Here is a 27,979-nt window from a genome sequence, read left to right on the forward strand (position 1 = left end):
CTATCTAAAAAAGATAAATGTTTATCAGGTTACATCCGGCCCACCGTCTCCTGTTAAATCACTGTTTTGTGGGACTGTTTGAGTTTGTCAATTTTTTGGTTGTTACAGCGTCTTTAGGATCGAGATCCACTTCTGCTTACATAATTGATATGATAACCTAAATTTTCACAACACTTAAATTTGACCTAATTTTTCAGCTTTGGTTCACTTACTGGTTCATCAGTGACGCCTCCATACAGAAAGCCCTCATCCGCCAATGATGAAGATGGAGAAAATAATGTTTGGCATTTGTATGGGAACGTTTCAACAACCAATCGGGTTCGAGCACTTTCCCCTTTGACCAATCAAAAATGGACTTTATTTCTTGTAGACATTCGTTTAAGAATGTTTATTTCTATCTATCACTCGATGCTTCTGGTTTTACAAACCTGCCGACTCACCTGATGAAGTGTTCGTGAGTCAAAGGAGGAAAGATAAAAGGAGTGGAGATGCCGGGGATTGAACCCGGGACCTCATACATGCGAAGCATGCGCTCTACCACTGAGCTACATCCCCGTTGGTAAGGTATTGTCGGAAAATTTTACTTTTTTAACTTCTGGCAGACAGAAGGCGGTTGAAGTTTGATTCTATCACTTCTAATGTTTGAAAAAATGAAAAATTACGAATAGACAAAAATGGTTTTACTGTAAAAGCCACTTTTTTTTTATTCATTATAAATTTCCTTTACAGAGTGCGCCATGAAACGCATAACCCGCGTTTTACAGCGTTTTCTTAACAAACACATGAGATGTTTTTCAGTGCATTCATTTCACGGAAGTGACATCTAATGCTCAGTGGCATGCAAATATTTTGGAGTTATTTTGACATTGTCTAAATCCCTCCTGCAGTGATGTGAATGGGGCTGAAAGTAACTTTTATATCATTATTTTCCAGTAGCTGTTTTTTTTTTTAAAACTACCCAAATCATTCGTCTGTTTTTTCAGTTTTATATATGACATTCACAACTGTTAAAAGCACAATTTAATTTCTTAATTTTCATACAAATTAGGATAAACATTTAAAGCAATAAAAAAAACATATGCTACAGTCACACGAGTCATACACAAACATTAAAATGTATATTTATAACAGCTTCATTCATCAGACCCTTTTTCTACCTTTATGTTACAAAGATGAGGAAAACGAGGTGATTTTATCACTGATTGACAACTTTTAGGCTGATCTTTGTGCGGGGAAAATAAAGTACAAATATCTCGACAGCCACTTGGGTTTACTTGGAATAGCGACCTCTGTATTTCTAAAATTCTCCATCGTCTTTCATGAATTCTCAATTGTATTTCCTGGTTTCCTGAATTGTGCTTTCACAGTGCTGTTACATCACCACTCCTTCCCTCACCTTTCTCTTCCTCAGACCAGATGGCACTTCCTGAGAACTGCTTCAGGTCTATCAACAATCCAGTCCCTCCACTTGCATCCGCTTTACCTTGCTCTACTTCCACTTTCTCCTGCTTTTCCTCCCTTTTCTCCCCGGTCTCATCCTTCACCTCTGGCTCATCTATTAGTCGTTCCTGGTCCCCTGACTCCAAACTTGAATCATCATCACTTTTATCCTTTGGGTTATTACTTTGGTCCGTGCTATCTTCCTCCACCTCGTCTTCTTTATCTTCCCCGTCTGTGTCACTACCCTGGTTACTAACATCTTCTACGCTCCCTCCCGGTCCCTCTTCAACGCTCTCCATCTCTGCTCCCTCCTCATCACTGCGAGGCAACAGCTGGATCCCAAGACGTGTCTCCAGAGCAAATACTGCACTTCTCATCTGGTCCCGGGCCCCTCCTTCTTTGTATACCATGCGCCGGATTGTATATTCACCATTTGCTTCCCTGTTCAACTTCTTGTACATGAAAATTAGCAACACAATTAGGGCTATCAGGGTGAAAAAAAGGATCAGCACAGTTTGAGCCATACCTGAAGAGAGGAGAGACAAGCGGTCAGATTACCATCGACATAATAAGATATGTTCATTTCAGAGGATGATTTTTTTCTGTCAGACTATCTCTTAAAGGATTCAAGATTATGGATTCTATAGAAAAGAAATAACCAAGATTATCATATTTGTACTGTAAAAAATGTGTCTGAAACTGTTTATGCAGATAATCTCAGTAATTTAGTAAAAAAACGGTTATTTTATCAGACTCAAAAGAGACTTTAACGCTGACATCCAAGGCTGACATTTATGCGTAAAGCGTACACAAACCCTGCAGCAACACATTCCATCGTGGTGGCTTTTAATGTTTTTAAATGTACGCGGCATCACCACAGAAACTCTATCGATAGAAACTCAATTAACTGCTTTTTCACAGTAGACATATAAGGGAGACGATGGTACGATGAGGCTCTTTTTTTTTTCTGGTGTAGTCCTCAAGATCATGGAAAATAAGACAAAACTACATTGAAAGCATCTAACCGACTTCCAGGATGTTTACTTTGAATGTAAATCATTAGTATTAATCTATAAATCACTTTGGAATCCAAGCGTGGCTTTACAGACAAATGTGTGCTAACCTAATCCACTCCTACCCCTCCTGCCTCCAAATGTCGACTTGTCTTTCGGTTTATATGTTGTTGTAGTTTGCTGCGAAACATTGAAATTAGCTGTATTTGTAGTTTGAAATAGCAAATTTTATTCTGGAAACTTTTATTTAAACCATGAGCTATTAGATTAAGGTAGCATTAAAAGTATAGGCTAGCCTGGTTCTGTGCTAAGTTTCCAAGCTAAGACATAATGAGGCACAAAACCCTGTAAAACAGCAAATCTAAGCTTTTACCAGTGGGCATTTGTGAGCCTTAGGAACTGCTGGTAGGCAGACTTTGTTAACTTTGAGCAGTCGTGTTATTACTCAATAGAGTCAATACATCTCAGCACTCGAAAGTTCGATCATGTTCATGTTCATTCATTTAAAAGAACAGTTTGGATTTGAAATGGTGATCAAAGTCTTAATCCAGTTCATTCATTTCAGCAAAGCAAGATGACCCCTCTGTGTTATCCAGCTTTTACATGCTACGATACTTCATCTTAAGGTAGAAATGTTATGTACCTCTTTAGAAAATTTGCAGTTGGGTACAAAAAGTAAAAAAAGAAGAAATTTCAAATGGTTTGGGGGCTTGAGCTGCAGGTTGAACGTTGCAGTCACAAACTCTTCAAGGCATCAGGCAACTTGTCATCAGAAAATCCATTACGTTTAGACTTAGGGCCTGGGGAAAAAAAATCAAATTAATTCATTAAATGATCATGTAACATTGGGCTAAAAAAGAAAAAAGAGAAAGCTCTAATTAATCATTCAAAACTGCAAAATCAGTGCTCAATAATTGGTTTCTTGTGAGCAGAAATGTATTTTGCAGGTTCATAAAGTGTTATACATACACAGGATGTCTGTACTGCTTTGCCGCGTGAATACGAAATCATAAGCTGTCTGTGTTGACTGGAACGACAGGAAGCTTAACAGACCGCTAGCAGCATTGCTGGCTTCCTGTTAAAATAGATAATTGAACAGCGTCAGTCAGCTTTGCACAACAGAAAACTTTTTAGCAGTGGAAACTGAGATGCGACATTGTAAACTGCAACATTGAACTTAAGATTACTGATAGAAAAGAGAGCATTTAAAGAATAAATTAAGCTTGAATGCATGAGAGCAGCTGAACAAAACGGTATATGAAATGCCTACAATGGTGTGGTTACAAAACAGTTTCGCATGCATCTTGAATAAGTTTCTAAAGCGATTTAGATCAGTTGTATTAAAATCGTGTATACGAAAGCAAACCAGACAATTGCATCAGAATACACATAAGCAGCAGGAAAAAAAACCAAGAAAGTTGATAAGCTCTTTTAACAAACTTACCAAAGTTTTGAGGTAGAGGTATATCTGCAGTTTGTGGAGCCAAAGAGAGAAGCTTGGTAAGAGACAGGCCTATGTCATTCAGGGTGTGTTTGAACAGCATGTGTGTGAAGGAGAAGGAGAGGAGAAGAGAATGGGGGCAATGCATGAGATGCAGTGGAGAAAAGCTTACTGAAACCTTTTGAGGTAGGTGGAGGCTGAGGAGGGTGAGAGCGCAGATTAAAGAAAAAAACTTGCAGCAGGAACCCACAACAGCAGCAGGGCGTGGTGGAGGGTAGAGATAAGAAAAAGCATAATTATATATAGAAAGAGGAAGAGACATTTGAAATTTTCCTTCCAAGCTGACTCGATACTTTAATTTGACAACACAGGTGCAGACCGTGTTGTAATACATGCATGATTTATTTAAAGAACAAACATTTACTCTCTTAAGTTCACCCTGCCCAAATATAGTTCTGTTTCCTGAGCAGGTGCATCTGTCCATGGGTTGTCAATGCAGCCTCGACTCCACAGAGGACATCTGAAGCAAACGTGACACCAGTGTGTAAAAATGTCACCATCAACATTCACCACTGCAACAGCATGAATCTTTGAACCTAGAAAAAGCCACCAATCCAATCATGACCCAAATCTTTCTTTGATCTAAGTAAAAATCTTAAGGTCATAATTACAGCTGGAATCTCAGCCCACCAGAAAAGACATCAATTTCAAAAGATGCATACAGCATCTGAGTTTGAAACTAGTCGGCCACATCCTGTTTGCGCTTCACTGACATCTCAACCAAATCTGTACAGTAACTCTGCACTGTACGCCCCTGGAGATGTGTCGTGAATAATCTGAATGTAGAACCTTTAATGGATGGTCTCTCTCAAAGGCCATCGGATTGTTTACCTTAAGGCTAAAATGAGGGAGAATCATTGTTTTCTTCTTTTGCAAATTCAACAATCACTGGAGACGTTTGTTCTTTTTTTTCCTTTTAGGATCACAAAGTTTGAACTCTTTTCTTGCTTCTTACTTTCCATCAATCTCACCCGACTCAGCTTAAAAATCATTAGAATCAAAAGGTTAACAAAAGCTTTATTTTTTTTACGTTCAGGTAAGTACACAGAAGTCCTGCTACCTTTGCTGTAGGTTTGTCAACTTCAGGTCAGTCTAAAGAGATTTCCAGGACTGAATTTTGGATGCTCCCTAAAGCAGTTTGGACAGCGATTGCTAGATAAAAGTGACCCATCATCCTAACCTTCAGAGGCTCCTCAAAGCTTTTTACCATTGAAACTTTGCCTCTAAAGAGTGTTTCATGCAGGATCGTGCTTTAGCCCTCTGAGCTGCAGAACCATGGAGACGCCCCACAGTGGTTTGCACAGTTGACGGGGTCTAGCTTTCATATTGCCATACCACAGATTTTTCACATTCTTCGCTCGTTTGTTACAAACCTTAAAATGAAAAGTCCTTCCTGCTTTCTAGTGCAGGCCAGAATTTATTCTATCGTCATCTCTTCTGTCAATCCTGCTCGCTTACTTTGTTGAGATGTTTTACAGATGCTATTCCCTGAAATCAAGAATGCCTACATGGGACTCATCTGCGAGACTCACTTTATATGTGTAAGACATTTTAATAAGTACGAGCATTCAAACTATAAAAAGAAATATCAAATCTGGAGCTAAGAGGAGGAGTGTGTTTGCATTCATGTGCATGCATCAATTTAAAAAAAAACTGCAACAGAGCACTGCAAGCACAAACTGAACATGAGAAGGTCATTAGTGTCAAGAAAAGCCACGTTTTCAATAAAAAGTAGGAATTAATGTTTAATGAGTCTTCACAATGTAGTCTCATTGAACCTGCTGCTGGTTTTTACAGTTAGTGTTCAGAGGTCAGTGCATACACAAATAAAGTAACAAAGGATTCATCTGGATTTGGAATGAACAGTACCACTGTTATGCTACAACTCAGAAACACACGTAACAAATAGAGATACAGCACTGTCAAAAACATAAAATCAAAAATAAAAATCATAAGTGCTTTCCATCTTTTACACCAATACAAATGCCACTGTAGAAAATGTTGCACATTTCATTCTAGCTTCCTTTTTCTTGTGACTGCAAACATTGCCGCTTAAAATAAATGCAGAGCTGAGACTTTTAGAGTTTTACTGGGTCTCTCTGGTGTCAGATCAGGTCTTGTGTCTTTTTTTTTTTAGCTAATGAGATGTGACAACTAAAACACGGAACTTCCTAATTCTTCTAGGGGGGGGGGGGGTGGGGGGGGGGGGGGGGGGGGGGGGGCGTGCGACACTGCAGCCTTTCCACGTAAGATAGAAATAAAAGAGAAGGAAACAGCAAGTGTTTGATTACGATTAATGTGCTCAGTGTGTTTTGCTTTACATAGCCACTGGTCTCAGATGACAACGTGAGCTACAAAATCACAAGTCTTGCACCTTTCTGCTGGTTGCAAAGACTAATTCGGATTAAAATACACGTAAATATGCAACTACATTCTCATCACCTATCACTCACACTGTTCTCGCCGTCCTGATTTGTGTTGCAGAAGATTTTCTAGTTATAACTGTGAACACAGCGACCTACAAAGGAGAGTGAAAACAAAGCACTAGTCACACGATGAGTCAGGATATGACATCACAGTTCAGCAGCTCAAACTACCTGATTAAATAGCCCTAATGGTTACATGTGTGAGTGTTTAAGACAGAGGAAAACAAAAAAGAGGTACTTAACTGCTTTGCTATACTATGCCAACCTTCATTAGATTCAATATGATGCTTAGCACTTTTTGCATTAATTTGAGGCAGTGCTGGTACTGCAACTCCTTTAGAGTCTTTCAAAATTCAAGCATGATTTCGCAAACCATCAAACAACTGCTAACTTATCCTTCATATGAAAAACAATGTTATTCTGCTGCAGATAACACCCAATTTTCAACCCCAACCAGGAAAACCACCTCAAACTCAAGTTGTGATCTAGATCACAACAGCTGACGGAAATCTAAGCCACTGGGGTTGAGTTAGTCGCTACACTACATTCTTCCACTCCCACAGCTTCAGGTACTGTTGACTCTAGTAAGGCTACAGTCTATTGGTTTATAGGTAACGCTGTCCGAATGTAGTGAATCTCCCGCCTCCTCATACATCCCCGTCTTCAATCCGGGCCAGCTGCCTCTCCAGCAGCTCGATCCTCTGGTTCTGAGCGAGCACGACCGCCCGCAACGCCTTCATTTCGGCCAACAACTCAGTCAACATTTCATCCTAGAAGAGAAAGAGAAACGAGTCAGACAGTTGCTTCAAAGAAGAGGAAACATGTGCAAGATTAACGTCTCTGCATCCGTCAGCACACCTCTCTCCTCGGCCTCTCGGCATTTCCATCCGTCTCCCTTGTAGCCACTCGCTGTTGTGGCGTTTCTTCCTCCGTCTCCTTGGCGGCGGAGGTAGGTGTAGACGCGGCTGCTACATTTCCTGCTGAAGTTGGGGCGGATCCAGTCCCCGAGTCTTGAGAGACGAGCTTGGGCTTGCTTCTGAGGTTGTCTCTGTGTTTGGATGGATGAGCCGTGTACCCACCGCTCAGGGAGACCAACAGCGGCGGCGCGTCCTGCCCAGCGATCCATTCGTCAGCCAGCAGAGCCGGCTCCAAGCCAGCTGTGTCGGGGTAAAGGTCTCCCTGGAACAGATCTGACTGGAGAACCAAAGAGGAAAACTGTCACTTCTGACCACCAATCAATAGGTTTTGTGGTTCTATAAATCAGCTTTTAAAGACTGATCTTTAAAATATTCTTTTATTGGCTGTGTGAGACTTACCTTTCGCGGCACAGTCATTGAAATGGGTTCCACCTTCCTCTCATGCAGTTTAAAGAACCTGAAGATGAGCAGAAGGATAACAATTATGCCGTTCAGGCTGAGTTACTTCCAAACAGCAACAGCTGGGTGCTTTCTGAGCATTTAGAAAGGAAGTCTTGAAGATTTTGTTCCTGCTGTTTAAAGCAAATGTGGATCAATGCTTCAGGTCCCGTAATTCTGGAGACAACAAAACTAAAGAAGTTTTTAAAAAAAGTATCCGGCAACAACAGCCTTTATTAAATCATCATGTGAGAGACTGCAACATGGCACGCAGAAATTTTTTTACTTTCCTGAGAAGATGGAGCTGTGTCGACACAAGTACAGCATATCTATAGGACAACCTTCTAGATCGTCACTTTAAAGCAACATAAGGTGTATGTGGGGTTAGAATAAACTAAAAGTAACAATGTTTAAGGGTATCAGATACAGTCTTATGAAACAGACGAATAGACCAGGGTAAAAAGAAAGTACATTCTCCCTTCTATTGTCTGGTTTTACTTCTCAGGGAAAAATAAAAAGTCATCTGGTCCTTATGACACATTACAACTGTCAATACTTATCAGACAAAAACTAAGCACAAGTGCTGCAGCACTGTGTAAAAAATACTAAGCAGACCCCATGTTTCAGTAGCTTATAGAACCAACTTTAGCAGCAATAACTTAGGACATTATCCGTCTCTCACATCGCTGTGGAGGAATTTTGCCCCACTCATTTTTCTGCTTCAGCTCATTAACTGTTGTGAGACTTTGTTGATGCCCAGCTTTCTTTAGGTTCCCGTCTGGACTTTGACTGGAGCATTGCAACACCTGGATTCTTTTCTTTTTCAGACATTCTGTTGTCGATCTGCTGCTGTGTTTGGGATCATTGTCCTGTTGCGTGACCCAAATTCAGCCGAGCTTTAGCTGTCGGACAGACGGCCTCACGGACGGACTCTGGAATACTTTGGTATCCAGAGGAGTTCATGGTGGTGACTGCATGGGGTCCAGGTGTCTTTCCGTTTGCGAATAATCCGATGGGCCACTTTCTGACAGCTTTATCTTTTAGAATAACTTTGAGCAAAGCTCCCATTACATTACATTACATTACACTTAGCTGACGCTTTTTATCCAAAGCGACTTACAGCTATTTAGATACAGGGTATTGGTTACAGCCCCAGGAGCAATGTGGGGTTAGGTGCCTTGCTCAAGGGCACTTCAGCCATGGATAGATGTGTAGGGAGAGGTAATGGTGGGATTTGAACTTGCAACCCTCTGCTTACCTGGCAATTTCACACTTGTTGACGTCTACCCCTCTTTTACAAAGAAAGCCAGCGCCTCTCTGAGGCTCCTTGCTGCTGTATAAACTGAGGAAGTGAACAAACGGGGATTCATCCGTCACTTCAAAATATCGGATGGTGCAGTCCCCCTAAAAGACAGAGGAGCAAAGACACTCAGTCCGGCAGGAACGGGAAATGATTCTGCGCATTCCAAGCTTATCTCATGTTTGCCGTGTGCTTATGAGGTCCCACCTTTCCGCACAGGTAGACCATGTTTGTGTCAGGGTCGTAAAAGGGTAGAAGAACTCCATTACTAGTATCCATTTCTTGTACAACCATAGGCTCGGAGAGATCTTTCTGTAAGACAACAGACATTCATTTGATTCTCTTTGTTATGACATGCAAACGTCATTCGAACTTCAAGGTTTCCGCTGTGAGCAGCGTGACAAAGCAAAGCGTGGATGTAATGGAGACTCACTGTGTCCCACAGAGAAAGCTGTCTCTCGCTCATACGACTGAAGCCTGTGGTGAGGATTTTTCCATCAGACAGGAACACGGCTCTCATGGGCCTCGTACCTTCGTGGACCTTCTCTTTGACCTGGTAGAACAATAACAAGTTAAAGAAGAACCACATAGGTCCAGGAAATAAGCACTATAGGAGTACTTCGGTAAGTCCCCCCTTTGACGGCCATATTCTGCACATCTGCACCCAACGTACGAATGTAAGTCACCTTAAGGACAGTGCCTCTTCGTGGGTCGATGACGCGCAGGGCCTTGTCCTTGCACACAGTACAGATGACACTGCCATCCTTGTTCCAGCCGACACTGTAGATGAGGTCCGGGTGGACGTCTCCAAGCTGGTACACCAGCTCCCCCGTGCCCACGTTCCACACAAAAATCACATTATCGCAGCCTTGAGGGGGGGAACAGACACCATCCAAAGAAGTCAACAGGAGACACTGAAAGGTAAGCCTTCACTGCTGTGAAGCAGACACTGAATCAATAACCGTAAGGATGAGTCAGTGCAAAGACGCACTTTGGTTTAAAGCTTCTTCTTCAGTGGCGTTATGACTGGGGGTGCGTTTAGCAAGTCATCTCCTGACAACATGCTCGGGTGTCATGCAGAAAGTTCCATCCGCCCCGCTGATGCAACACGGTCACTTATAAACCGCATAATACTTTGCAAATGTTCAAACAGCTTGGATTATTTCACATACGAGATGTCAGTTTGCATCACGAAGTCGATCCAGACAAAGCTCTGTTAGACACTTTATTATTTTTTTATACACTTTTATACACTTAGACACTTTAGACGCCATGACAACGATGGCAAAACGTTGTCGCAGTGTGGTTTATTTGAGTTAAACAGCGACTGCGGCTTCAGTTACCAACGTCGTGCACCGACTCTTCAGTGGCTGAGTTGAGCTTGAAGAAGACGCGGCGTGAACATCCAACGCATCCGAGCCCGTACGAACAGAAGTGAGAGCTCACAGCGTCAGAAACTGTTGTACGGGCTTGTTACGCTGATTTGGATCGATTATTAAAAGATTATCGAAATTAAACCAATCTGACAGCGTTGGAATTACGTGTAATTTTTCTTCAGTTTGATGACACTCTCCCTTAAAGTTGTATGAATTGCTGAGGTATCCTATTCCCTGCTTGTATTATGGAGCAGTATTCATCGAACACCAACACAATAAGTTGAGAACTTCAACTCTCACTTTTTAACAATAGTGATGCATGTGTAAATACATGTATACACATTTTAACTCTGGATAATGTGAAAGTTTAGCAGGTTTCACAGATAACCTGGGGTTACATGTTGCTTAATAAAAAAGGATAATTATCCCTAGAAATTTGGGAAAAGGCAATATGACCTTAATTTCTAATAAAAAACTAATTTTATATGGTTTGCAAGGACAAGCATTTATTTTACATCGTATTTTCATGTAAATGCATGGAAAACAACATCTGGTTAATTTACAAACCGCCCTCTTTGCAGTGCAGAGAAACAAGAAAATCCAGATTGTTTTCCATACGGGAGAGTAAACAAGTGATCTCACCTGCAGTCAGGAGGATGTTGAAGGCAGTTGGGTGCCAAGCCAGGACTCCCACTCTCTTACTGTGTCCCTCAAGGGTCACGATGGGGTCCGTCATTGGACTTGTGAGCCCCCCATCTGGGATCTGCCACACCTTCAAACAACAAGCAGGACAAATGAGGTGCAGGATTCGGATCCAAATCTCAAACCCATTTATAGTATTGTTGCATCCTACAGGTTTAATGTCTTAAAATGAGCCTGAGGTCTGGTGAGGCTGGTTGAGCACTCAGCACGTTAACAGCACAAGGGCTTTTTCCAAGGAGCTAAAAGCATTATTCCAGCCCTGGGTCGTTTGCATTTCCGCTCTAAAGCACGGGGCAGATTCGGCAAATGATGTTGAAATGTGAAACGTCCTTCCTCGCTGGAGTGTCAGGGTGGCGGCGCGGGTCAGCATGCTGCGGCGGGGAGCAAAACCAGGAAGTGAGCTTCAGTTGTATCAACTCAAAACCTGCTAATGTTACACATGTCCGTGGGTCAGAGATTAATGATTCTGTGACCTAAAATGGAGATTAAATGTGAGACGACTCAGACAGAGAAGCAATAGAGTGCTGAGGATACTCCACTAATCCGTGTAGTCCCTCCTTAGGACCCTCTAAAAGGCTGTCATTTCTGGGAAAGACCCCAGAAAAAAAAGCTTCTGTCAGGACTTTTCTGACAGCCTGAACAATGTTTTCTCTTCAGTGTTCTTTTTCCTACATGAGCACCTTAAAAGATCAACGTGGCATTTTATCAATAGCACTTATCTGCTTTCTTGCAGTCACTGAGCAGCATTCCTTTACCTCAACTAACGCACCTATAACAAGATGGCAGCTCTTCAAAAAAAATAAAGATGTTTTTTTCTTCTTCAGAGTAATTTAAAAACCTGTTTTACATATCTGTGGTCAGAGTGCCTCGTGCCAGCTCATGACACAGTTATCTGATACGTGGCCACAACCCGCCGTCACAGGAGGTAGGGAAGCCTCAACCGGTAACCTGCCTTCACTGTGCAGTCTTCTGAGGCACTTGCAATGATATTGTCATCATGAGGGGACCACTGGATGTCCAGCACCGGCGCCGCGTGTCCGCAGACTGTGGGGCAGGACTGGTCAATTCTGCCGCTCTGTGGGAGGAAAAAAGGAGCTGAAATCATCTGGCTTCGGGAGGTACTTTGTTACAGATGTGTAAAATCTCAGCATACAGATTTCACAGACATGCAGCGAGGCGTCAGAGCGGCCAACACATTGCTTTTAGTCGTCTTTGCGACTATTGATCCGCTCTTTATCCGATGCTCAATGTAGGAGGTCGAACCTTGCTGATCGGAACAACGAGGAAGGCCCCTCCTCCGCCCGCTTCGATGATGACTGCAATGAATTTGGGGTTGACGGCGCAGAGAGGGCTGTCCCACGTCACCCGGGACACTCGGACATCATCGATGCAGTGCTCCGATTTCCAGGCCTGTGCGAAGACGTGGCGGAATTTGCTCTGCCTGACCACACCTCTTCGGAAAGACATATCTGTGGGGGAATTAAAATGGTAAAAAAAAAAAAAAAACACTGGTCAGGTAAAAACAAAAGCAAGGAACAAAACGGTACTTATTAACCCAAAAGCAACCACTTTAAACGGGTAAAACGTGACTTGAAGCGAAAGAACTGATGGACCGCAGAGAAGTTAGCAACAAATTAATCACTGTTTGAGTCATGTATTAAGCACAATTTGCTCTGTTCTTGCAAAAAGGGAGTTTTTATAAGTAAAGAATAAAAAAATAAAAAAAAGAGTATGTCACGTTTAACTTTATTGATGGACAGCATTTTGTTTGAATTGCATACTGACCAAAATAACGTTTAGAAAGTCATCTCAAGCTTTTTTTTTTAATACTTTTGGACAGTGACATTATTCCAAAAGCTGCAACCATTAAGTGGATCAAAGTTTCCAATATTTCAATACCAATAAAAGGAACAAATAGAAAAACAAATTGCTCAAATGTGCCCCTGTGAAAATGAATAAAATTAAGATTCCTTTTTCTGAATCAGCTTCACAACAAAGTAAGCAGTAAAGATGCCTTTTAAAGCGATTCAGGAAGGCCATGGTGGATGTTAGAGGTAAGAAAAAGAAAGGAAATGAGTTCAAAGTCGATTCAGTGAATCTGTGTCATCACTTCAGCATCACTGAGACACATGGAGGTTGTTAAAATAACCGGGAAATTCTTTCATACTGGATCCGTCCTGAAAATTACAGCCAGGCTTCAGTGGACAAAAGGGCATGATCTGCCTGAAACCAAAACATGCCGAGGCAGCGAGGGGAAGGGGGTTGGGCAGCCAAAGCCGCTGAGGCAGGAGAGGCAGAGTAACTCTATATGGCATCCACATCAAGCTTCACAGTTGTCAAAGCAAATTGAATATTGTGAGGGATGCAGAAAAACAACTTGCGAGCGAGGATAACAATCGCTTCTAAAACCTGTACGCAGAGGAGCCCAACACCCCGAATGTTTGGGTATGTGTCGTTTGTACGATGACGCCCGAAGAGCTCCTGCACATTCCTGCAGAATGAGCCGCATTCTTAACACCGTTTCCCCCCTTTGGATGTCTATTGTTGTCTGCTCATAATGCGAGGAGTGGATACGCCAACTGGGCTTTCAAAGAGTGACTACACGAGTGAGCAATTAAAGATGGACGCTGCGGCGCGGCTAACCCCCACAGTCAGACATTTCAAAAGATTTTCTTTCCCCCCCTCCCCGAGTACAACAACATACCTGGGTTTTGAGCGACCTCTCTTAATTGGAAAAAGGATCACCCGAGACGCGGGCGTGACAGCAGGCCAATAAAATAATCCACCGCTAGCAGCAGTAACTTAATCCTCTCCAGTGTCCAGGCAAGCGTTCACGGCGATTGCGCAGGCCTACAATAAAATATGATTATTAAGGATGAAATAAAATCTCGATTCGTTTATTTATTACATTTGGTTAATTCCGAGCTGCCCTCCTCTTGGTTTCCTAGTAACTGCGCATGTCTCTTGCAGCTTAAGTCTAACCTGACAGCGCATGTCCCGTGATAATAACGCCACAGTAAACGATGCAGGGCGACGGTGAATGCAGCCCGATGGACGGTGATGGTATGGGAAGAGATGCGGATGCTTTTCGCCTCGTCTCCCTTTACAGACGCCTCTTTTGGAGCGATGGATTGAGCAGAATCCCAGACACTTCCGCTCATGGCAGGATGTGTCAAAGACACAAAGTGGACAAGATGGTTATCTCCCTTTACTCCCAGAGTCCTGTTTGGCATGCCGGGATATATGAGTAAGCACCTGCCAAAAATAAAAGATGGCACTTACTCAGAAAAGGTGTATAGCTTTACCGATGAAAAAATGCGTTAAAAAAGTTACAGTTTCATACAAATGCTAAAGCAAAAACATATATATATATTTATTAAACGTACGCCTATGAAACCCATGGATGAAGGGAGCGGAGGTTAGTACAAAAACAACTTTGTAATCTTGATTTATTTTGACAAACGACTACATTATTCGCAACAACTAATAGTAACAATATAATGAAATAGAAATAAAAAAAAACATTTAGACTTACGGTGGGACTATGTACATTTTGTCAAGTTACATTTTATCACAATATAGTACAGTATAAGCAATTATTACAGAACGTGCATAATTTTCCTGAGGCCCTTGGCCACGACTCGAGCGCCACCTAGTGATGGATCTGTCACCATATAGTAGGTACAATACATTGGTACAATCCGGTATCAACAGGTGGCTCCGTGGCGCAATGGATAGCGCATTGGACTTCTAGGAAAATCGAAGGGATTCAAAGGTTGTGGGTTCGAGTCCCACCGGAGTCGCATTTTTTGGCCGTGAAAAAAAATTGTGCCTGGAAGAACGAACTTACCGTTTTAACCATGAAGCTTGACAAAAATCACACAATCGTAAAACTGACTTTATGACAGTTTAACGTTTGTGTAAATGAGACCTTTCCATCGTTAAAGTATCACAGGGGTTTAGAAGACATCATCTATACAACAGTTGTTTGGATACTGTCGACATCTACAGCGACATCATGTGTCAAATACGGACATTATGTGTTATCATACTCTTAGCAAAACACCGGTTTGGGCCGGTTAAGTATAGTGACCAACTAGCTTGATGCAGCCAATCGGAAAACAAAGTAGCTAGCCTTAGCTGAGTTTCCACACGGGATCTAATCGTGTTGCACCGGATGTATCTTACAAGCTAATATTAGGCTAGTTAGATGTAGCCAGCTAGCTTTAGATAATTGTGATCTTACGCAGATGTAGAAAAAAAAACATGACTATAGAGCGATAGTGGTAACACTAGGCGTCGCCTCTTAATTTTTTAATTAAGTTACAGTTGTCGCCGACGGCCTCGGTTTAGTTATTTGAAGCATTAGCCTTCCCGTACTGGTTAGTTAGCTGCGTTAGCCTCCTCAGCTAGGTACAGTAGCGTATGGGTGTCAGAGTTAGCAGTGACTTCACCGGCTGCCTGGTTTCCTCATCTCACATTTTGGACACGTCAAGGTAAACATTTAGCTATCAGCTAATTTGAAGGCTAGCTAGTAAGCAAACGAGTGTTCAGCGATAAATCCTACCTTCACTTCTTTCGTCAGCAGATAAAACTTTGAACAGACGTGTCAGTTTGTGTTTCTCCACTTTGTCTCTTGTCAGCAGTGAGTTGTTATTACTGCAATTTGAAGTTTTATCTGTAGTCAAAGTAGCCAGTGTAGGCTAGCTTCTGCTGTCAGGCTCGTCAGTATATGAAACACTACTTCAAGGAGTGTGTTGTTATTCTCAGCTTATTTTGTTCATTTTAGTTGTTCTATTGTCACATTTTCTTGGAAAGAAAAAAGAGAAAACAGTTTTTTGTAAGTCTTCAAACAGCAGGACATTCAATCGATAATTTGTAATCAAGAGGACAGAAATAGATTTTTTTTTCTTTATTCGTCCGTTCCTTCGTAAATAAAAGATCGAGGTTGAAATAATTATGTTGTTTGTAAAAAATATGTTCACAGTTAGCGTGCATTGATTCTGAAGTTGACCTTCGACCCCTCATACCACATTGAAAAATCTGTGTCCAGGCATAATAACAGGGATACAGTAAGCTTACGATTATGATCATTAGTAATTAAATATAGTATAGTCTGTTCTCTGTTTTTGACATGTCTGCTAAATGAGAAAGCAATTTCACAAACTTAAGCTAATATGAAAGTGTCCTCCTCTGTTCAACCTAAAGTCGTAACATTAAAAAAATGGCCGCCTTAATATGGCAGAAGAACAGTTTCTGTTTTGCATTTGAAAAGTTAAAGTTACTAAATGTATGATTTAAAGTTTTGGCTTTTACGTGATCAAAATTGGTTTTCTATTCATTTAGTGTCTTATGAAGTGATTGATGACCAGATTGACTTTTCATTCTTAAAAAGAAAAGTTGTTCAGGTGAAAGACCAAAAATGTCTCGACCACTCACAATAGTGACACACATGACAGTGTGCGGGTCTTCTATTCTGTGTGAACTGTTTCATTCTCACACGAAAGCTTAAGTGCAACGATTTGTCACATTTCTATCAAGGTTCCTCAGATCTGTATCTTAATATTTGGGGGGTGTGATGTCAGAACCGAAGACCCCCACTACCCCTGCTGGCGACACATACAAAGGATGGGTCTTCAAGTGGACAAATTACATCAAGGGTTATCAGCGGAGGTGGTTTGTCCTGAGCAATGGGCTTTTGTCATACTACAGGTATGTTTTTTTGCTGATATCACAAAGGAGGGCTATAACCTTTGTTATTACACCAGATAAAGCATTTCAAAGCATGAAACAATGAGTCTTATTTTAGTGTGATTTACCCATCGGAGTAAAGCTGAGTACATGTTGCATTTACGGCACACCACTCCGACACTGTTCTGCAGGGACAGGATAGTGAGGTTGAAGAAAACCTCTTGTTTGCTTTTAAGTGCTCGTTTTTTTTTTTAAAGAAAATTTAAGCGGCGCTCCTCTGATTATTAGGACCCAGGCAGAGATGGGTCACACTTGTCGGGGCACAATCAACTTGGCCACAGCAACGATCACTGTGGATGACGCATGCAACTTTGTCATCTCCAATGGCGGAGCTCAGACATATCACCTCAAGGCCAGCTGCGAGGTGGAGCGTCAGCGATGGATCACAGCGCTAGAGCTGGCTAAAGCTAAAGCAGCCCGCATGCAGGCTGAGTCAGGTAAAACAGACATGGGGGAGGAAGTTACCCAGAGGGTGGGGGGTGAAAAACACAAAGTGCTCATGCTGTGTGAGCCCCATCTACTTTAAAAAGAAGAAATCTGTTATTTTCTTATTTTAAACAGCAAAAGGCATTGCATTTATCAGATTGTTTTCTCTTTCCTTCTGGCTTTGCTTTAAACAGATGACTCTGGTGACGACTTCTCTCAACCAGTGGCCCCCGGGCAAGGTGGGGGGTCACAAAATTCAGAAGTTCAGTCTGCTCTCAGAACACTGGGCAGCAAGGTGGAGGATCTCAGCACATGCAATGACCTGATCTTAAAGCATGGCTCTGCCCTACAGAGGTCAGACTTGCAGTTTATCGCATGACTCGTGTCATTTTTACCTGTTATTGAAGTATTTATGACTCAGACAATAGATGGATTATGAGCATTTAAGTGCTCATAATCCAATATATTTTCTACACTCGCCTGTCCCAGCTTTCACCTGCTCACAGTGAAATTAAAATAAAACTCATATTAATGTAAATTTTGATATTCAGATGCTGAATTTAAGTCTGGTGTTTTATTGTTTACAAAGTATGCTGCTGCAAAATCGGCATGCTGCATCTGACAAGCAAAACGATATTAATTCTGTTGATAAACTAATAGAATCTGATGTTTGTGGTAATTTATTCTTTTAAATTGATTGAATATTGTCTCAACTATTTATCCATGTGCTATATATTATTATTTCTTTCAGGTCTTTATCTGAACTGGACAGTTTACGTCTGACTGGAGAGGCCGGCGAGAAGATCCGCCAGGTGACAGAAAGGGCCACATTGTTCCGCATCACCTCTAATGCCATGATTAACGTAAGTGGGACCTCCTGACGCAGTTTATCTCCTCGCTGCTCTTTTGTTGTCGTGTGACATCACAGAGAGAAAGGTGGTCATGCTCCAGAGCACGCTTGACCAGTTCACTTTGCAGGTTGAATGTACTGGTCAGAGCTGCTCGCACGTCCTGGCTCTTTGATTTTTAAAAGTTCTTATCTCGGTGCCCTCAGGCGTGCAGAGACTTCCTCGCCCTGGCTCAAGCTCACAGCAAGCGGTGGCAGAAGGCCTTGCAGGCAGAGCGGGAGCAGAGAGTGAGGCTGGAGGAGACTTTAGAGCAGCTGGCCAAACAACACAATCACCTGGAGCGAGCGTTCAGAGGGGCTGCACAGGCTAACGCTAGTTCTGATAATAAAAGTAAGTTGTGACTCCAACGCTGAACACTTCACACTGGAAAATGGCCGATTGTTTCCCAAACTTGCCCTCCACTTGCCTCTTTGTCTCTTTTTTTTATGTATTTATACGAGATTAACTTCCAGTTGAGGGAAAGCTGTCTGGAAAGTCAAACAGGGAAACAAAGTTCAAAGATTACATTGTGCTGTTTCACTGTTAATTCTTTTTCATGCCTCACATGTTGATCATCTGATAACCTCTAAAAGTTGACACGCAATGTGTTTTAGATCGCTGCCAACAAATATGATTTATAGCCATATTAATTCATCTGTGCTCTCGACACAGCTATGCTCGTGTGTCACATCAGGTCTCAGTGGTTTAATAAGACGACACCATGTCACTTGTTATATGTTTTTTTCTTCCTTTGAATATGATTGTTAACTATTTTCTGTTATTTTAGATGCCAAATAATGAATAATTGATAAGTGATTAGCTGCTGGAGTAATGGCAGCTGTTAGCAGAATTTTCTTTAAAGGTTTAAAGAGTCTGTAATAGAAAATGTAACTGTTGCCTTGAACTTATTTCTAAGGTGCTACTGGGCCAGGAAAAGGCGAGGCCAGCGATGAGGATGATGACAACGAGTTTTTTGATGCCATGGAGGAGGCTCCAGAGTTTATTACTGTACCTGCAGACCCACAGTTCCACAAGTCAGTGTCGTGTCTTTCAGCCCTTATTTGTCTTTTAATCCCACATCCTTTTATGTCACATGTCAGCTTGTTGTGTGCTTAAGTCTTGCAGAGTTGTCGCTCGATGTTTCCTCCGTTTGCCCAGTCAGAAGTCGTATTTTTTTGGTTTTAAAGACCTGCTCAGCCATTTGCTTTCTTCCCTGCATGTTGAAATAGTTGCTCTTAAGACACTGATAATGTGTTTGATCTGAATTTTTTTTTTTCAAATCTCTTTTAGAAGGTCGAGCAGTAACGCCAGCTGTCTCAACAGTGAAATGTGTCCAGATGATCAGTCGGTAGGTCCCATTCCTGCCAGTTTGATTAAATTCCAATAATTTCTGGTCTTTAAATGCACATTTGTGGAGAAAAGTTGGGTTGGGAGGTATTGATCAATACCTGGGTGTGAGTCTCGTACTAACGTGATGAATCTCATTAGACTTGATGACAGCGACTCAGCTGGAAACCATGTATTGTGTGTTTTAAAGCTTGTTTCCAGGAACTTTTATGCTGTTTATTGATAACGTTTCTGGCTTTTAGCTTAATGAGGAGCCTCTGGCAATGAACCAGGAGTCTTCCACCCAGGAGTTGGTGCCTTTGAAAAAAAGACGGACACGCATCTCAGACAAGCCCAACTACTCGCTTAACCTTTGGAGTATCATGAAGAACTGCATAGGCAAAGAACTGTCCAAGATCCCGATGCCAGTGAGTATTTAAAAAAAAAAAAACACTTTCAGTTTTCTTTCCTCAGAGCAGTTGAGAACATCTTTTGTGGCCATAACAAAAGCTATTGCAACATTTTCACAATGCTAAATGACAGCGTTCTTGATGGCGTTCTTCATTGTGCTTAATGTCACGAAGTTGAATGACTCGTTCTTCCCTTGGCTTTTGAAGCTAAACGGGAAGAAAATCTGTTGATTTTCATCAACATTTTGCATGAACGACATCGTTTAGGGGTCAGCACAGTTTGTTGCTCATTGTAACTCAGTTCATGGCAGACACACTTCCATGCACAGATCGAGCAAGAAGCAGCAGGAAGATTTCTATTGTGAACGATGTACACAGCCCTTTTAGATATTCAAAACTCTACAGATGCATATACACTTTAGTCTGGGATATCTCCAAAGTCACAGCCATGGTCACTCAGCACAATTGACTGCTCCAAAAGCGTTTTGATTATTCGTCGGTTGTGGTAAAAGGACACGACAGGTCTCATTTGTCTCTTCGTCACTTGTTGCAGTTTTACTAAAAAAATAAAATAAAAAAGATGCTTTTTCTTCTCATAAGAACACCAGAAAAGTCCTTCAGACTTTAGATCTGTTCTGAGTTGTAACTAATAAATATAAGCTGTGTTAACAGTAGGTTGTATGTCAATTATTTACAATGTTATACAGATTTTACAAGCTCTAAAGTCACTTTAAAAATATTAAGCCTCAGTTAGTTTAACCTAGTTCATCTCCAAACTGGTCAGTTGGGCTTGTCACAACTTTCTATTGTTACAACAAAACTATGACTGCTCTAACAAGCTAATCCCTACATCAGGAATAACCTCAGCACATTTTTAGCAACCGTGTCATACTACAATTCCACAGTCTTCATGAGACCGATTCTCATTCCTGCAAGACGGGTCCGACAGCATTCTGTTCTACATCTGTGAGTAATAGAGCTTAACCGACAGATGCTGTGGAACCAGTTACTGCTGCACATCGCATCTGAGAGATCTGTATTGTAGAATTCTTTCATGTACATCTTTGTCAAGCAGTTATTTCACTGACTGAGCAACTCAAAAAAAGATGGGAAAAGACAGACGTATGCTAACTGAAGCTGATGCATGTTATGACAAGTTGATATTTTTACAATGAGCCCGACCTGCTTCACGATCGACTGCTGCGCTTCTGCAAAACCGCAGTGAAACTTCCTGGCTCGTAGCTTGGTGCTGTCAGTAAAACAGGACTCGCATTAGAATATTTGAATCTACTCCTTCTAAATGCAGTGCAGAGACTCATTTGTGGGGTGCTGAAGCTGCAAGTTCGGGAGTGTAGAGCTTTGCTTTCTGTACAACAGTGAAGGGTAGAAAGGGATTCTCTTTTCCATGATTGATGTGTTTTTAATGACTCGAAAGTCTTGTGCAAAAAAATTGTATTACACTATGTATCAGACTCTGTTGCTAGAGACAATGAAACAGCTGATTCCTGTAAAGTAAAGGTGTTTTCTTTGGCTCTTTAATGCCTCGGCTGGTTTCACAACAACCTTAAATTTGAAGCAGAACATCTACAAAGAATTCTAGGTTGGTTTTTGAGCTGCCATTAAATAGAATTGAATTGATTTCGCACCTAAAAGGAACACCAACTAACAAGACACGTAGGCCTGAATATGTTCTTATTAGTATCTCATGCAAAGAATACATTTCTATATAAATAACCAGTAATCACCAGTAATTACCAGTAAGTCTTGTTTTCACTTCTTTTGTTGCGCTGAGGTTTAAATTGCAAAGGCCAAACAAAAGTCATATGTCTCCCATTGTAATAGGCAGAGACGGGCGCCACTCAGAGGACAAATCTCATGTCACTGTGCATGTAGGACACAATGCCAGGCTACAAGTGAAAGCTTTGCTTTTGTAATACTATAATAATAAACGAATCCTTTCATGTATAGACCAGAGTTTCTTTTGTGCTGAGGCTTGAATGTGGTTTCTCACTTGTATTTATCTTTGGATAAACAAAAATAACTTTTTCAGAGGTTTGTTTCGATAACCTTTACAGGATAATCGCTCAACTATTCACTTGTCCGTTGCAGACAATTATTGCTCCGTGTCCATTTTGCCCGATGTGATTATGCATTTGTCCGTATTGAGTAACACAGCGAATAAGTATGAATAAACTTGTTGTTTTTTTAATTTCTTCTGCTCTGTAGGTAAACTTCAACGAGCCGATTTCCATGCTGCAGCGGTTGTCGGAGGACCTTGAGTATCACGAGTTGCTGGATAAAGCCTCTAAAAGTCACAGCTCTCTGGAGCAGATGTGCTACGTAGCGGCCTTCTGCGTCTCTGCCTACTCGACCACCGTCTACCGCACTGGAAAGCCCTTCAACCCTCTGCTGGGAGAGACGTACGAGCTGGATCGCAGGAGAGAAAGCGGCTACCGCTCCCTCTGTGAGCAGGTAAGAGGAAAGAAAAATGAACTGTCGATGGATTTCAGCCAGGAAATGAGAGTGAGAAAAGAATCCGTGTCAGGGAAAATGACTTGAAGGATCCCGCTGACTAAGCATTCAGGGAGAATTTAGCTTCCTTTTTTTTTTTGAGACGTGAGCACATACTTGCACATATTACCCAGAAGTTAAATTCATGCGGAGCGGTGGTGGTGATTCTTTTGTTTTTCTCATTCATTCAGTCATTTTCTGCATGACTGTAGAGAGCTCAGGTAGCAACAGGTTGAACTGCAAGTACAGCAATTTTATGGAGTCGTTTGGATGTGATGCACACTGGACTAAAGGCTGTTTTTGTAGCCAAGTTGAGCATCAAAGCTCGGCGGCTAGTGGGTAGAATCATTTAATCTAATTGAAGGAGTATAATATGTTTTGAATTTAAATATCCTCTGCATTGGGTTATTTGTGATGCACCACTGCTGTTGTCAAAGAAATGTTTACAACAGTCATACCCAGCAGGGATCGGGTCAAGCCTACAAACAATAGCGTGACAATTTTAGAGTACCGTGTTGTTTTCTTTTGTTTACTCCAATGTTTTTCCTTTTGCAGGTGAGTCACCACCCCCCTGCAGCAGCACATCATGTGATCTCTGATCGTGGCTGGACTCTGAGACAGGAAATCACCGTTGCCAGCAAGTTCAGAGGAAAATATATCTCCATTATGCCTTTAGGTGAGGGATGATTTATGACTAGTAGCGTTTTTTTGGCTCCTTTAGTGGATGGTTTAGGGTGTGGTATGAATGTACCAAATGTACATAAAAGTATGACACTAATGAAGCACACATGACAAAAGCTTGTGGAATTTTTGTACCTCCCCAGTTTAATTACTTGTGTGTGTTTCGTTTTCTCAGGCACGATTCATGCCATCTTTGAAAAGGGCAACAATCACTACACATGGAAGAAAGTTACCACTACAGTGCACAACATCATCGTGGGAAAACTCTGGATCGACCAGGTAGGACTGACAGTTGCCTGTACAAGACAGTGCAGGTAGAAGGATTGAATAAACCGCTGGACCCTGATGGCATATGAAACAGGAAAGTTGCTTTGAAATCAACTGAAAAACTCTTTGTATTTCAAGTGGTTTTAATTCGAATAAGACCTGGCAAATGCCAATAAATACCTGACACATCATGGTGCTTCGTTGCAGCAGATACACATATTGCCTTGACTTTACTCGCAACATCTCTTTGACACACACAACAGCACTTTTCCATTCAGCTCTAACCTGCCGTCATCCAAATAAAACTACGGTGCTGTTTAAGTGGCGCAGAGATTTTATTTAGAATCAGACGGATAACATCCCCGCCGCAGCTTTGCTCAAACTCATTCTGTTCCCCTTCTAGTCTGGAGAGATCGATGTGGTGAACCACACCACGGGAGACCGCTGCCACTTGAAGTTTGCTCCTTACAGCTACTTCTCTCGAGATGTAGCAAGAAAGGTCAGAAAGAACACGAAAGAAACCTGCTTTTTTTGGCCTTCAGCCATCTTATTGTTTGTGTTTGTTGTTTTGCTTCCTCCTTACAAAGAAATCTCCTCGTTGTCTCTTATTCTTTTTGGGTTAATAAACTTTTTTCCTGTATCTGTTTTCTGTTAACCCCGTCTCTCCCGTTTTCAGGTGACAGGCGTGGTGATGGACAAGGACGGAAAGGCTCACTACGTTCTGTCGGGCACATGGGACGAAAAGATGGAGTTCTCCAGGGTAATGCAGAGCAGTCGCGGAGGCGAGAATGGCGCAGAGGGCAAACAGAAGACAGTCTATCAAACTCTCAAAGCCAGAGAGGTGTGGAGGAGGAACCCTTTACCGTGAGTACTTTGATCGCACGCCATGGGTAACCATTAATTCGGTAATTTGCAAGTAAGCCAACTTTAATAACTTCCTTATTACTCTATTTATCCTGTCTTTGGATCCAGTTCTGATTTTGAAGTCATTCCAAGTTTCTGAACAACAAAAGGGAGTTTGGAACACAAAGTTTCGATGCTGAAGAAAAAAAACAAAAAAAACGAAAGCGCTTGAAATGCTTTCACCTCTGTTATGCAAGCTTTAATTACACAGTCAGTGTTTAATGACCCGGAGCGTCCTCAGAAAACAGCAGCGTTGCAGCAAAATGCTAGCCTGGCAACGCCATCCTACGTACTTCCGCCCAAAGATTTTGGCTCCGCACATAGTCTGGCCAAATCCCTCTACCTCGGTTCGCTCAGTGTTTTGCCAATCAGCAAACAGTTGCGAGTGGTGACGCAGAACTTACGCGCGGAGTCCATTGTAGTCCATATAATTGTAGTTCAACCGCAGCGGAAATAAACATGGCGACGGAAGAACGCTAGAAGCTATCCATGAAGTTGTCCCAACTCTGGAGAGCATTACACAATTAAAACAAGAGCAAGAGTAATGCCTCGTCAATTTTGTTAGTGGCAAGGATGTCGTAGCTCTCCTTCCAACTGGCTTTGGGAAAAGTTTGATTTATCAAATGGTACCGGTATAATGAAAGCGGATGTGGGAAGCGTGATTCGCGAGCAAGCATGAACCTCGGCGCATAACCTACGTCCTTTCTAAACATTATGATTGGTTAAGGGAACTCCGTTACTCAAATGAATTTAAGTTGCTGGGTAAGGTCCCGCCCTCCATGGAAACGGATTCCTCTTGGGTTTTCCCAGACTGTTTGACAGAGTCAACAGTCGGCTTTCGCCCAGGCTAGCAAAATGCTGCAAAATTCTGCGATTTCTGTTCGTTGACCTTTTTCAAAACAAGACAAACAGCGTTGTGCCTTATTACACTTCTTCTTATTAATTGCTTTTTCTGTACATGTTTTTGTTTCTTGTGATTATTTTTAGTTAGCACTGATGCAGTCTTGTAGCCCTGAATGAGACTTTTAGAGTTTAATTACCTCTGTGGGCATCCGAGTTTATCATTCATGCTCGGGTACAAAAGCTCTTCTACAAATACTGAAGTCCTACAAGAGTTCTATTTTATAACTAAAGTAAATAGTTCCGAATGTCTAAAATATGACCTAAAATGTTTTAGTTTTTTCTGATTCTTTCCACACTTTGTGTGTGTTAATGGAATCATAAATGAGGACCACGATATAAGTATTAGCATTGAACATTGTGCGCAGTTTTGTGTGACGTAGATTGGACCAAGTTTTGACTCGCCATGCTGCTTTTCCTCTAATTTTGTGCTCAGCGAGGGAGCAGAAACCATGTACTACTTCACTGCCCTGGCTCTGACCCTCAACGAGTCTGAGGAGAGCGTGGCGCCCACTGACAGCCGGCGCAGGCCTGACCAGCGTTTAATGGAGGACGGACGCTGGGACGAAGCCAACTCCGAAAAGCAGCGGCTGGAGGAGAAGCAGCGCATCGCCCGGCGGGAGAGGGAGCGGGAGGCAGTGAGCCAGCGCACCTCCAGCCAATCAGAAGAAGGTGAGAATCAAGCGTGTTAATGCGTGTTAGTATTCCTATCTCCCTCGCTTGGGGCAAAATCCTGGAATTAAGGGGTAAAAAAAAAAAAAAAGTGATTCCCCCCTCCCTCTTTTTTTCTTCTAAAAGCCGTCGAAGAGGACTCTTTTTCTGATCCTACCTTGAAAAGCAAGTATTCCTCTTTAATCTCATCAGCTGTCACTTGGTCACGTTTTCATTCATCTTCGTCCGCTTTGATTTTCTTGCTTTTCATACGTTTCCTCTCTTCCAGGCACACCTTATGACAGCTACAGAGCACTTTGGTTTGAGCGCTGCGAGGACGGAATCACAGGTGAGCAAGTTCACATCTATAAAGGAGGCTACTGGGAAGCTAAGGAGCAAGGCAGCTGGGAAAACTGCCCTGATATATTTTGACCTCGTCACTGACTGCAAAGTGACCCGAAGAGACTAACCAACATAACTGCCTGCTGGACGGCTACACAAAGCCCTGCTTGTCCCCTAATTGGATGGCTGCTTCTCTCCAGCGGCTCTCTGTTCTAAGAGATCTTCCGGACAGTCGCTGCTGTCTGATTCAGTGGGAGAGCAGTATTTTCCCTCATGCATCCCATTTCGGTTGTCGTCTCCTTGAGCCTCGGCATCTACCCTTTTGTCGCTGTCACGTATCCGAAAGGACTGGAATAAGAAATGGTGGGTTTGAGTTGGGTCAGCAAAAAGGAGGAGGGGATTTAAAAAAAAAAAAGAAAAAAAAGCAAGTTCTTCCAAATCTGTTGTAGATGATTCTCTGAGTCTCAAGTTGACAGAGAGACTCAAACTTGGTATCAGGAGCAAAAGAAGTTTTGAGCAGATGCCTGCGTGATAATGTAGTATTCCTACTGTCATCCATAGAGTTTTCTGCTTTAGTCATGACTCTAAAAAAAAAAAAAAAAAAAGAAGGTGGGTTGGGTGGAAGCTGGTTAATATATACATTTAAATATAAATATGCTTAAAATGATCATCATTAAAATGTCAACTGGTGGCCTTCAAAATATTAGCGAGAATTTTTTGTTTATCTCTGATTTAGTGTCTTAATGTAATGAAGTGAAGGTTCTAATGTGTTCGTGTGTATGACTGTTTTATCTGCTCTTCCATCTTTATTCCACACGACCAATGTGCTTCACAGCGTGCTCAAGAACAGTCCAGAATTACCGGTTGACCATCCACACTGTCATGTTTTATAGGTGGCAATTATTTTTCTTTTTTTTTTTTTTTCATGTAGGTCTAATGGAAATAATGGTATAAATTTGGGTCTGGATACAAGACACTGACATTATGTACCTTTGCCTTAAACCCGAGCAGTTACGTCACACCCAAAAGACTTAAATTCATAGTTGGCTTTGTGTACAGACGTGTTAAGGAAATGATCACACAAGCAGTCGTGTTAAATTACTCCTAATGAGGTGACCCTTTTTTCCCAGAGACGGAAGGATGTTTTGCCAATAAAGTAACCAAGTAACCAAGCAATTTAAATCGGTTTTCACGACAAAAGATGGGCGAGCGAAGAAAACAAAAGCAAATTCAGTGGTAAAAATGAACAGCACGTCCCCGTGTGTTTTGCTGAGGAGTTCGTACATATGCAAGTACTTTTTAACACCAAAAACATGAATTGTGTGTGTGTGTGTGTGCGTGCGTGTGTGTGTGTGTGTGAAATTCATCATTTTGTTTGTAAGTGTACTTAAAATGAAGAATAAAGAAGCAAAGAATTTAAAAGTCATTGCAAATAACTGATTTTATAAATGTATAGAAATTCATATAGTATGGATAACTTGTAGTTTTTTTTTTTCTTGTATTTCCGGTTCCTCTTGTGATATTTTGGAAGGGGACTGTCTTCATTTTCAGAAAAAAAGGGAGTTTACGTTCTTGATTCAGCAGAAGACATGACATTGTTCAGTATTTTGTATTAACAGAAACAGAAAAAATCTGTAATAAATGCTGTGATGTCGAACAAATGCCTTCTCACGCTGCTCTTTAATCTCACTGTTCTCATCATATATCAGTTTGGTACTTTACCAAATCAGTTCTAATTATGTATGTTTACGGAACCTGGTTTGAACCACGTAAAGTCATTGTAAAAAAGCCTAACCGGGCTATAATATTGA

At 41.7% G+C, this 27,979-nt stretch overlaps 2 protein-coding genes, 1 long non-coding RNA gene and 2 other non-coding genes across 8 annotated transcripts; 2 read left to right on the top strand and 3 right to left on the bottom strand.

The window, feature by feature from the left end:
- Positions 1 to 483: 483 nt before the first annotated feature.
- trnaa-cgc (transfer RNA alanine (anticodon CGC)) lies at positions 484 to 555 on the bottom strand. Its single transcript has one exon. It is a non-coding gene; the product is annotated as a tRNA-Ala (tRNA).
- A 120-nt stretch (positions 556 to 675) lies between these two features.
- On the bottom strand, positions 676 to 4,071 carry LOC142369059 (uncharacterized). The gene is made up of 4 exons (XR_012767503.1): positions 3,898 to 4,071; positions 3,423 to 3,528; positions 3,097 to 3,253; positions 676 to 1,966 (listed from the first exon to the last, which is right to left on the bottom strand). It is a non-coding gene; the product is annotated as an uncharacterized LOC142369059 (long non-coding RNA).
- Positions 4,072 to 5,672: 1,601 nt separating this feature from the next.
- On the bottom strand, positions 5,673 to 14,294 carry coro1b (coronin, actin binding protein, 1B). Of its 2 annotated transcripts, XM_075450758.1 has the most exons (12): positions 14,096 to 14,294; positions 13,818 to 13,963; positions 12,377 to 12,582; positions 12,066 to 12,188; positions 11,054 to 11,183; positions 9,722 to 9,903; positions 9,469 to 9,588; positions 9,243 to 9,347; positions 8,994 to 9,139; positions 7,697 to 7,754; positions 7,239 to 7,574; positions 5,673 to 7,150 (listed from the first exon to the last, which is right to left on the bottom strand). In XM_075450758.1, the coding sequence occupies exons 3-12, from the start codon at positions 12,578 to 12,580 to the stop codon at positions 7,028 to 7,030; spliced, it is 1,527 nt and encodes a 508-aa protein (XP_075306873.1). In that variant the 5' UTR covers positions 12,581 to 12,582; positions 13,818 to 13,963; positions 14,096 to 14,294; the 3' UTR covers positions 5,673 to 7,027. The 2 variants fall into 2 exon arrangements, with proteins under 2 accessions (XP_075306873.1, XP_075306872.1); XM_075450757.1 differs by having other exon boundaries at positions 13,818 to 14,294.
- A 535-nt stretch (positions 14,295 to 14,829) lies between these two features.
- On the top strand, positions 14,830 to 14,916 carry trnar-ucu (transfer RNA arginine (anticodon UCU)). The gene is given in 2 exon segments: positions 14,830 to 14,866; positions 14,881 to 14,916. It is a non-coding gene; the product is annotated as a tRNA-Arg (tRNA).
- Positions 14,917 to 14,950: 34 nt separating this feature from the next.
- LOC142368530 (oxysterol-binding protein 1-like) lies at positions 14,951 to 27,829 on the top strand. Of its 3 annotated transcripts, none has more exons than XM_075450722.1 (17): positions 14,952 to 15,609; positions 16,655 to 16,825; positions 17,093 to 17,301; positions 17,485 to 17,644; positions 18,042 to 18,153; positions 18,345 to 18,528; positions 19,094 to 19,211; positions 19,471 to 19,525; positions 19,767 to 19,931; positions 22,140 to 22,385; positions 22,980 to 23,100; positions 23,281 to 23,384; positions 23,776 to 23,871; positions 24,049 to 24,236; positions 25,612 to 25,847; positions 25,974 to 26,012; positions 26,116 to 27,829. In XM_075450722.1, exons 2-17 carry the CDS (start codon positions 16,692 to 16,694, stop codon positions 26,256 to 26,258), a joined length of 2,310 nt encoding a protein of 769 aa, XP_075306837.1. In that variant the 5' UTR covers positions 14,952 to 15,609; positions 16,655 to 16,691; the 3' UTR covers positions 26,259 to 27,829. The 3 variants fall into 3 exon arrangements, with proteins under 3 accessions (XP_075306838.1, XP_075306837.1, XP_075306836.1); XM_075450721.1 differs by having other exon boundaries at positions 15,023 to 15,609; positions 19,468 to 19,525; XM_075450723.1 differs by lacking the exon at positions 25,974 to 26,012 and having other exon boundaries at positions 14,951 to 15,609; positions 19,468 to 19,525.
- Positions 27,830 to 27,979: the final 150 nt, after the last annotated feature.

The sequence above is a fragment of the Odontesthes bonariensis genome, chromosome 19 (genome assembly GCF_027942865.1).
Source record: "Odontesthes bonariensis isolate fOdoBon6 chromosome 19, fOdoBon6.hap1, whole genome shotgun sequence".
NCBI lineage: Eukaryota > Metazoa > Chordata > Actinopteri > Atheriniformes > Atherinopsidae > Odontesthes > Odontesthes bonariensis.